This window comes from Ursus arctos, unplaced genomic scaffold, assembly GCF_023065955.2.
Source record: "Ursus arctos isolate Adak ecotype North America unplaced genomic scaffold, UrsArc2.0 scaffold_13, whole genome shotgun sequence".
NCBI lineage: Eukaryota > Metazoa > Chordata > Mammalia > Carnivora > Ursidae > Ursus > Ursus arctos.
The window spans coordinates 50,505,064-50,516,474 of NW_026622797.1; the positions used below are offsets into that span (position 1 = coordinate 50,505,064).

Below are 11,411 nucleotides of genomic sequence, written 5' to 3' on the forward strand. Positions count from 1 at the left end.
AAGGTAAGAATGAAAATCCCTGCAGTTGCAGAATTCTTGAGACGGGCATATTGTTAACGATAGACTAGACTACAGCTCCAAGTGCAAGGAACAGACTATATTCTCCATGCAATATGTACAGATTCATATTTATCATACGTTACACTGCCTAACAGAAATATCTACATCAAGAAAAAAAAAAAACACGACACAAAAAGCCTACATTGCCTGTATTTGGTTAGAATTAGTCCTATTCCCCAACATGATTACAAAACAGAATCACAGCATTCAGATATCAGTTCAGCAAGTACCAAAAATTTGCTCCTTTTGGAAAGCAGCCTAAATATAAATTCGAAATGGCCTCCAACACTAGACCCTGCCGTTTCCACACTCGTATACCACTGTTTCTTTATAGTTCTGTATCATCACGTATCTCTTACTGGGGCCACTTCACAGACAGAATGTTGGGTTTCGGGTTTAAAATTACATATACTATGCACTTTTGAAACTCTATGATTCTATCCTCATCGACAGATGAGAAACCTGCTATTGGGAGAGATACACTGGTGATGTGGCAGAAGAAGGGGGAGAACGACCCCTCTGCTCTCCAGCTGGGACTTTTCTGGTTGATGTTTTCTAACCTTTATCGCAAAGTAGTATAAACCTAACTACAGGGCTGCTCCCCAATGGGGTCTCCAAATGTCAAAAGATGAAAATGAATGAAAGAGCTTGTGAACTTAGGCATCTTTTGGCCTCAAAACTACAGTGAGACTGAGGCTGCCTGCCCTCTGCGGAGACACAAATCAGACATAGGAGGGTTCACTGGACGCTCGGCGTTGCAACCACCACACCAGCTTACAGACATCTCTGCTGCCAGTGCGCAAGTTCGTACACCAAGCTTCATGAGAGGAGACAGTGCCCTTCACACCCCAGGAGCTGGCACTCATAAAAAGGTGTGGTTATTTTTTTTCTTTTCCAGATAGACCCCACAGGTCAAAGGATTTTACACATGGTCTAAAGATGAATGACGTGTGTGAAACACCCAGCCCTCCAGAGAAGCACCTCTCCGTGGCTCTCCAGCAAGGCTGTCTGTCAACTGGACAGAGCTGCTCCATAAACTCCACAACTAGAGGGCTCTGATTTAGGGTCACAAGACCTTCTGTTAAGCCAGGAAAGGAGTCTGGAGAATACCATGACTACTAGTTTCTTTTGTTTTTGTTAAAAAAAAAAAAAAAAAAAAGCCAAACCCAAAAAGTCATTATAGAACAACTCTTAGGAAGCTGGGGTGCTTAATTTGGGAGAAGGGAGGTCTGAGGTTAAGACCTCAGGCCTGTTTTGTGAATTTCGGAGAGTCTGTAACAACGTGACAGCCACAAGATTATAAGTAAAGAATATACTTCAGGACATTTGTGCTCCTGGCTGTTTAGAGGAGCAATTCATTCCAAAGCAATATGGAAATCCTAAACTCAGAAACCAGACTCCCTCAAACCCCTCACTGTCTTTAGGATGTTTCTTCTCTTGTTCTGATCACACTGAGTTTACCTTCAGGAAATTTTGGTGACTTTTCATTCTTAAATGAAGAAATATCTTCTCAAAACAATCTCCCCAAAATGTTCTGAGAAAAAGGTGACTAAATGACCCTATGGTCCCATTAGGGCATAATAATAAAACACATTATCCCAAAAGTAGTTCTTTATCATCCAAATAATAATTCATTAAATATATTTTTAAAGTGTATTTAATATCTCCCTTAAAATTTTTTATACAATCTTTCAAAATCATACATACACAAGAAAAGTCTGCTCTTCACCTCACTTGAAAAAGGAGACAAGAATTGATAGTACGTTTTCTTCTGAACTACCTCTTCTCAATGAATTAGAAAGTGGCCTCCTTACAACTACGCCAAAATGAAAACTTACTTGTGTCCTTAGAAGCCACAATCACATTCCACTTCTTAAAGGAAGACAAACTATTTATTCTCCTAAAAGCCAAATATCCACATTTCACCAGTCTGAGTTCTGGTATGGGACTGAACTGGCTGGCACGCAGGCCTGTCGCCCTATTTAGCTTCCATTACAATCTTTTTACCGCCTCAAGGGCTATTAAATGACTGAAAACAGATGTCTGAGTTCCATTAGGGGCCTGCTTATGCCTGGGAAAGCTGAGAAGCCTTAGCATCACAACACACGTGACACTCCCCCTTCTACAACTACCCTGTGAGCGGCAGTGAGCTCACCATAGGAGACCCTTGTAATTCCTTCCCAGGGGCAGAGGGTTAAACAAGGCTCAGGTTTTAATGGCTTTGAATCCCATTTCCCCTTTACACTATTTAAAGAAGGGTGTAAGTGGCTTGCTGAGATGTTTTTTAAAAGAGGAGCTGGGACACAGAACAGAGCCCTTGAACATGGGTAGGATCTGAGGGTACAAACTGTCAGAATACCCCGGTGCTCATCTTATTTCTTAAGGGGCGTTTCAGGGCAAGCCTGTGTATTATCTGCTACACTGGCTCCAGTTCAGAGCACTTCCTATTTTTTTCTACCTAGAGAAAGTTAGGGAAAACTATCAGAGTTCAAGCCATTCAAAAATATGGATTCTGGGTCCAGCTGTGTGACCTTTGGCAATCTACTTAACCTCTCTGGGCTCCCTGCTTACTCATCTGTCAGTCAGTATGTTTACCTAATTACAGTATATGTATTTCAGCCCACTGCAGTTTTACAAAAGCACTTTCACATACTTCAGTGCATTTGATTCTTGTAATAACCCCGTGAAGTAACAAGGGGGCGATTATTCCCATTTTATAAAACTGGAAATTGAGGCTCAGAGGCTAAGTGACACACTCCTGATAGTAGCCAGAAAGTAGGAGAAGTAGAACTGAACCGTTGATTTCATTTCCAATAAAATGTTTTCCTTATCACATCATGTTGTGTGATCTTCCTGGTTCCAACAGTATTAAAATGCCACAATTCAGAAAATCTCTGCTCCCATTCACAACCCATGTCACTGTTTGGAACCTGACCTCACTTATACTTCAGGGAACAAGAAGCACATGAGCAAGTGCTCTCTCTCTCTCACGTAAAAACTGTTCTCAATTTAATTCTTTGCTCTTTTAAATGTGTAAATGCTGAACACTAATGAAGACGATTAGTTCTATGGTGAAGAATCTAACAGATCTTGCTTTTGGTGGAAATACTCACGCATGAAGGAGCCCAGAATATATATTCTACAGTTAAATTAGAAGTACCTGCAACTGTTACTTTACTGGAAAAAGATGAAGAAACCATAACATCGAAGATCGACAATGGCAGTGTTGGACTTGAGAGGCTAAGGATGTCCTCTGGCTGGGTCCTTAACCTTGAAGTTTGTGTGACCTAAGGTCCCCCCTCCCTCCCCTTCCATTCTTTCCTCATCCATCAAGTAGGGAGACCTGTGTCATGGGTAAGCAAGGGTGACTGGATACAAAGAAGAATGAAATCTCTGAATGTGTGTATGTTCTTTTTACTGGCAGTAAAACCCCTGAGCTGTCAGTAAATTGTGGGGAGGGGCACCTGAGGGCCCTGTTCGACTTGGAGATGAAATGGTTGGGAGCCACGTTACTGTGTACCACTGCTCCATGGTTCTCAATTTCTCAATGTGGAGTAAAGTTCAAAGTAAATAATAGCCTCCCCCATCACCCCCACTTTGTTATTAAATGCCATAGCATTGGGCACTGACCTGCTTTGCCCACTTCCCCTTTCCTCAGTGATCCTTCAGCCTGGCACCCAGCTCTGAGATGAGGCCTGCTTAGCACCAGTGAAGTTCCCCACGTTCAAACCAACAACATTCTGTGTGGAGATGAGGGAATCAAAATTAAAATCCAACCCATCAGCATCCATGAGTTCGCTACGGATAATGGACTCCATGTCACATTCCAAGCTCCCATTGAACATGTCCAGGTCCAAGTCGCTGGGGAACTTCTCATGGCCCATGACGGGAAGGTTTGCACTAGTTGAGTACAAGGAGGAGCCTGAGAGAGAGTCCGAGAGGGTTTGCATAGACTGGCTGACAGGAGACTGTTGCTGGTGTTTAACTGACCCAAGGCTGCTGGAGTCGCTCAAGCCCATGTTGCTGACAGAATTCGACAAGGCACGGCTGCCACCGAGAGCGCCCTGGGTTTGGTGCTGGTGGTGGAGCAAGTTCTGATTGACCAAACTCCCCTGGTTAGGCTGGGCAGCAAAGGACATCATTGGGTCATTTCGAAGCATCACGTTCCGGCGGGAGTTCTGGGCGGACACAGCGGTGCTGGCCTGAGACATCAAGGGGTCTGACTGGGTCATCATGACATCACTGTGGCTGAGTGAGTCTGAAGTGAGCAGGTCCTGGAGTGTTTGGTTGCCATAGTGGGACATGGAAGAGAAGGTAGCTGGCTTATTCTCTTGGATGGTCTGCATGGGAGACTGGCGCAGGGAATTCAGAGACGAGGGTCCAAACACCGTGCTGTTAAAGGAGCCAGTTGGAGAACCCAGGCCGGAGCCCTTGGTGGTATATGGGAAGCTAGAGCTCCGCTGCATGAGCCCTCCAGTGGGCGATGGCTGGGACGATGGGAGCGTGATGTTATCCAGCAGGTCATCCATGAGGTTGTCAGACAGCCCATCATTCAGATTCATGGTGCCTGCCATGTCGGTCAGCCGTGGTAGCTCCACGGTGCATGGCTTACTTACAGAGGGTGAGAGGCTAGCTGAGCTGCTGTAGAGCATGGGGGAGAGTGGCGCATCGTCATCCTGGACGTCATCCAACTCTGTGCTTGCCAAGATGGGTGACAGGCGGCCGCTGACGGTGCTGGCATTGGAATTGGTGCGCGAGCGGAAGTCTGTCCATGCATCCAGCTCATCGCTGCTGCGTGATGTGGGGCTGCCAGGCCACTTGGAGAGCTGGGAGGGACTATCATCTGCTGACTCGGGGGCTGTCTGCAGGGCTGCCTTCTTTTTGGCTGCACGGCCACGGCTCTTGGTATACTTGTTGCTGTTGTCCATGGAGACAGCCCGCCGCCGGGGTGCCTTCCCGCTCTTTCCCCCATCAGGGTTGATGATCCACCAAGAGCTCTTGCCGGTCCCCTCATTCTGGACCCGCATGAACCGGCTGTGCAGTGACAGGTTGTGCCGGATAGAGTTCTGCAGAGAGAAAGGAAAATGCAGAATATGAGACAAAATGGTCCAAAACTTAGGCACCCAGAAGAGATAGTTAATCAGACTGATTTTGGGGCAGGGGGACTCCTTAAATTTTGGAGGTTAGAAAAAAAAAAAAAGACAAACGTTTGTATGATATACCCCCACCCAGGCTGGACTTCAATGACAACATTGTAAATGGCCAAGTTTGGTATTTAGGAGGTGGGAGATGGTTTCATATCCAGGAGATGCTGGAAATGTATAAGCTCAATGATGTTGTTTTTCCTAAATTCCTAAATTTTGTTGTCCATTCTATAATTCTATTTCCTATACTGAAGTTCACACTTACAATTTATTACCACAGCACTCCCTCCCTGCACTTTGCAACAAACCTCCCTGGCTCTCTAAGGGTTTTTAATCACTTGGAGGGCCATTTTATTCTTATGGTTCCCTCCTCCACTAGTGTAAAGGCAGCATCTACCTTTTCTGAACCACGTCTATAAACTCAGAACTGGTGTGAATTGTTACCGATCCTTTCTATGACTCCACCTCTTCCTGCCATAATTTCACACCTCTTCAACAAGCCTAAGAAAAAAAATGGTAGAGTAGGATTTGCTGAGTTGACAGAAATAGGCAAGGCTCCCATTCAGAACAATTCCAAATAATTTATAGAGATACTTCCCCTCAAGGCAATGGTCTGAGCATAGTAACTTCCTTCCAAAGAGTACAGTATGGAAAGGAGGTGAAAAAGTAACTTTACAGTAGAAACACAAACACTGTCTCAGGTGATCAAGGTCAACATCAGTAGGGCTAAGTCATGTTGGTAATATGCATTCTTGATGTGATGAAAACGGCACCCTCTTTTGTAGTCTTCCTTCTAAAACCCACCACCCCAGTCTAATTATGAGAAAAACATCAGACAGATTCCAATTAAGGGACATTTAAAAAAATGCCTGCCTGTTCAGTACTCCTCGAAACTGTCAGGTCCATGAGGAACCTAAGGAAGAATGATGATTAAATGTAATGTGTATCCTGCATGGGATGCTGGAACAGAAAAAGGACATTAGGTAAAAATGAAGGGAATCTGAATAAAATTGGACAGTTAATACCAATGTATCAATATTGGTTCACCAGTTGTGACCAATGTACCAAACTAACCTTAGATTAAGATAAGATGTTAACAACAGGGGAAACGATGTTGGGTAATATGAGAACTCTGCACTAGTTTTGCAACTTTTCTGTAAATCGGAAACTATTCTATAATAAAGGGTTAAAAAAAAAAAAAAAAAGAAACAGGGCAAAATATCTTCAAAAGCCTAACAATTGCAGCCATCTTGCAAGATCCTCCTCTTGGCTTGGTAGGTAAGCCTGGTTGGCTGGGCTGACCCAGATCCAGTCCTCTCTCTGTCACTGATCAACCATGTGACCTTGAGCAAATCATTTAATCCGTCTGCAACAACTTTACTTCTCTATCTTCATTATAGCCATAATAACATCCAAACCATCCCTCCCTGACAGGGATGATGTAAGAAAGATATATGATAATATACTTCAGGAACTGGTCATGCTACCAAGTCAGGGTGTTCTTTCACTGCTATTATAAAACAGAGTCCATGTGGAGAGCGCTCATCACCTGACGTGGCTCATTCTAATCTGTAAAATGCCTCATGTGCAGTGAAAGAGAGGAGCTGATGGTATTCTCCACATCCACAACAGCACCTACAGGCCAGAGGAGTTTTAATTTGCAAGTTAAAGACAAAAGGTATTGCCTGATGCTACATATTAAATACAAACGATCCTAAAAGTTACCACAGTTTTTAACAAATAGGCAATCATCACCTGTATCTGTGTAGAAGATGCAAATACATGTGTTCTACCAGAATGTTTTTAAAACACAGAAAGTCAGCAGGATTTTACCGTAAGTAAATAACCCAAAATACTCAGTGTTTCTCACGTATATGTTCTCATGCAAGGAGGGCCTACAGTTCAGGTTGGGCAATGAGCATTTACACAACCATGGGTCCTATGTTGGCATTTCTATCATGGCCATAAAGACACATCTGAGAGAAAAAAAAAAAAGGGGAAATGCTGAGTATTTGATGAGACAAATGTTGCCCCAGAGACTATATACTCTGATTTACTCTTACGGTTTTTGAAAAAATAATGGCATCTCTACTAATGGTTCAGAAATCACGTTTCTTTAAAAAGCAAAATACTTTATAAAACAGATATGAAGCATGCTCTTAAAATTCACTCTGCAGGGTTCAAAAAGCAGGTAAGTGCAAGGTGGTTCTACTATCTGAGTACTCAGATGACTAGATCTATTAAATAAAAAACTTAAACTTCTTGGTGAAAAAAACAGGAAGGTTCTGAAGCTATGTGGGAGTAATGTGCAACCGTGGCCAGCCCACTTTGCTCTAGATTTTGGAAAGAGTTCATAACACCACCTAGGATTAACAATGACCAATCTTATGTATTGGGTTACTCCCCCCACACACCCTTTAAAAAGCACTTAGGAAGGGCGCCTGGGTGACTCAATGGGTTAATAAGCATCTGCCTTCGGCTCAGGTCATGATCTCAGGGTCCTGGGATCGAGCCCCTGTTTTGGGTTCCTGCTCAGCAGGGAGTGAGCTTCTCCCCCTCCTTCAGCCTCTCCCCCTGCTCATGTATGTGTGCGCTCTCTCAAATAAATAAAATCTTTAAAAAAATAAAAATTAAAAAATTAAAAGCACTTAGGGAACAACGCATATTTTTTAAAGATATTATTTATTTATTTGAGAGAGAGAGAAAAAACACGAGTGGGGGTAGGGGTAGAGGGAGAGGGAGCGAGAAAATCTCAAGCAGACTCCCCAACTGAGCACTGAGCCCGATGCAGTGCTCAATCCCAGGACCCTGAAATCATGACCTGAGCCAAAATCAAGAGTTGGACACTTAACTGATTGTGCCATCCAGGTACCCCAACAATATATATATTTTTAAAATGTATTTTTACTTTTGACAACTCCAAACGTGAACCAAACTAGAGGGGGAGGGGAAAGCAACACTTTATAGAACTCCAAAATGCCCTACTTGAATTTTCTAGTGGTCATATATTACTACAACTCTAAACTTCAATGTATGTGTATAATTTAGTAAAATTACCAGTTACAATTGGTTAAAATTTGAAGGCAGAAATTAAGCTTCTGTAAGGGCACATGGTAAAGGGGCTGGCATACCCACATCTCAGACCAGAACTGCAGGGTGTCAGAGCCCAGGTCCCTGATCTCGAGGGTTAAGAAATGAGAGTCTGCCTGATTTGAGCACTGCCAGTTACTGGGCCATAATTTTTAGTTTCATGGTCTCTAATCCTCATAATAAACCTGAAAAGTTGGTATCAGTGCCCTGGTCACACAGATGAAGGCTCAGGCTGAGAGATATTAAATAACTTACACAAGGTCACACAGCTAGTGTCTATATAACCCAAAGTGAAATTTGTTTTCCAAACTCCAATCCAATGCTTTTACTATAACTTTTCACAGTTTTGTCACCAAATTATTTAGAAGTCACTGTTTGAGCTATTTGTGCCAACGTTTAAAGAAACATTTAAGAAAGAAGGATATAAAAGGCACAACCTTATTCTGCTCAGAGAAAAAGCTTCTTTTCGGGGCACCTGGGTGGCTCAGTCAGTTAAGCGACAGACTCTTGATCTTGGCTCAGGTCATGATCTCAGGGTTGTGAGATGGAGCCCCGTTTCTGGACTCTGCACTGGGCATGGAGCCTGCTTAGGATTCTCTCCCTCTGTACCCAGGCCCCTGCTCTCTTTCTCTCTTAAATAAAAAGAAAGAAAGAAAGAAAAAAAAAAAAGATTCCTTTCCAAAAAAGAAAAAAAAGCACAACCTTATTACTATAACTTTGTTTATGAACTAGGGATAATAATTTGATGGGTCTTTCCTAAATTAAAATTTTTTAAGCAAGGTCTTTCAGAAGAACTGATCTGAAAGTGAAGGCTCACACGGCCCATGTTTGTACTTGTCTACTAAGTGGCCATAATAGCATTTGCTCTAGGGAGAGGACAGTGGCCACCATACAAACCAACATTAACTGCCCTTAGATTCTGAAATAAAACCTGATTTCTTAAATTGGTGACTTGCTTCAGTTTACAATCTCTTGTTTTAGAGGTTATTAGCAGAATGTACGCCCTAAGGCATCCTGCCTACACAACACTCAGACAGGCTTTTCCAGTTACATTATTAAGACAACACAAAAACTGCCACCACCCCTGTGACAGTCCCCTATCTCAGCAGCCTCTATCCACACAGGCTGGTCAGCTTTCCATTTACAAAACCCATAATCTGAAGATGGGCCACTGACAGAAGGCCAACGAATAGGGCCCCTCTGTCCATTTCCAGTTCAAATGCCCCCTCACCCTAACAAGTTCAGATGCCAGGAATGTACTCTGATTTTCCTCACAGGTCATGATTCTAATCACTAGTTTCTTTACCTAAATTTTGGAAACAGGAAAAGGTAAATAAATAAATGCCAAATAAAATGTCAGAACTGCAATGTTTCCCCACACCTTCCCTGATAAAAAAAGTTAATGGTGATATGATTTCTATGAGGTTTCAAAGCACCATCCCTCACGTCAGTCCCGGGAATGAGAAGTGGGATTTATAAAAACTGGCAAGCCAACTGTAAAATCTTCTTATGATCTATGATTTCAGTTCTCTAAAGACCTCTGCATTAGGTCTGTAAATTAGTTTCCAACGTACTGTGTGTATTTTAAACTATAAAACCACCATTAAAAATATTCTAAGGTTTTCCTCTAATTCATGTATCATACCGGTCTATATATCTAAGATTTTACATTAGTTTGGGGATTAGGAACTGAAGTAGAGGAGGAATAGTTTGACAGGACTAGAATGATTTTTTCTAATTTACGTTTTGAAATACGTTGTGAGCCAGGCCATTGTTAATTGGCTGAAGTACTAGGGACACGTTTTCATTAATGCTGAGGTGATAAGGTCAATATTAACAACCAGGACTTGAGCACCGGCCATTCTGTCACCACATTTACTTACTAAAGGAGCCAAGAAGCTACTACAACCTCAACCCAAAATCATGTGAAGAGTGCTGGTTATTTGAGTTCACGCCTAAGAAATCCAGATACTGATGAATTACAGGAAAGCAAACATCTTCTAGGAAGAAACTTTAGTGTCAGGTTTTTTCCAACCCGGCCCAAAGATTTAGAAAATACTTAAAGCACCTCTAACACAACATGTCTGAAGAGAGAGCAGAGATAAGAACGCTCTTCACCCCATTTTATGTCGATGCTGTTTTACAAAATGATCTACGCTGAAGCAAGCCCTGTCCCAGGCAGAAGCGCTTCTGACGTCGTGAAGTAGTAACAGAACTGGCCAACCTGTGTTCTGTGTGCTTGCAGATGCATTTAGTGGCCTAACCCTTCAAGGAAGTATGTGCAGAAGGTGTGTAAAGGAGGGAGCAGGAGGGAACCCGCATTTCACAGGCATGCTGACTGGGTGGCCAGAGCCTAGAGATTTCTTTGCTTGGCCCTCCTCGAAGAAATGAGCATAAAAACGACCGTACTTATCAGAATCTGTTAATTACCTCTCTTGCTATCCTGAAAGACAATTTTCTACTGTAAGATACATTTACTGCTAATATTACAGTACAGTCATATATGCCAACTAGTTGTAAAGACAGACGGACCCAAAACAGATGAGATTAGGTGTCAGAGAGAAACTGCCTAAACTGAACAAGTATTCTCCACTGGTACTTTACAAAGTGGATAATCCACACACGCAATGTAAGGTGGCCAATGGAGGGGTGGTGGGCGGGCAGCATGATGCTGAAGGAAGACTACAAGCTTTGATGTCAGTCAGGTCCCAGCCGGAATCCCGGCTCTGACATTTGTCCAGTGACCTCCAGCAACTGAGTTAACCTCAAATGCCCCTTTCATAAAATGAGGATAAAATTACCCTCTCTGCCTAACTCTAGGATCCTCATGAAGGTTAAATGAAATTACGCATGCAAAGTACCCACTGGAGTGCCAAGCACAAAGAGGCTCTCTACTGTCAGATCCCACATACGGAAGCAGTGACATCACAAACGTTCACTTACTGTTTTCCGAGCACCGTATAATTTAAGCCAAAAGGTGAGAGGGCGGCTCCTTCCAGGAAAATATTTCAGACTCTTAAAAGTATTTCAAAGGTGCCGTGTCAGTCGGGAGTGACTGGTAATTTCCTAACTGTTGCTACCCTATGTCCACTCCAGCCCCTTCCAACCCATGTTTAC

At 42.9% G+C, this 11,411-nt stretch overlaps 1 protein-coding gene across 3 annotated transcripts in view; it reads right to left on the minus strand.

Annotated features, from left to right (window-relative positions):
* FOXO3 (forkhead box O3) overlaps positions 1-11,411 on the minus strand; it is a 124,105-nt gene that overhangs the window by 13,598 nt on the left and 99,096 nt on the right. For 2 of the 3 annotated variants that reach the window (XM_026511682.4, XM_057311217.1), the window contains one exon: positions 3,691-5,126. In XM_026511682.4, coding sequence (XP_026367467.1) covers positions 3,726-5,126 — 1,401 coding nt within the window. In that variant the 3' untranslated portion in view covers positions 3,691-3,725. Of the gene's footprint in view, positions 1-3,690; positions 5,127-11,237; positions 11,406-11,411 lie in introns of those variants that run through there. The other variant, XM_057311218.1, reaches the window with a different exon arrangement.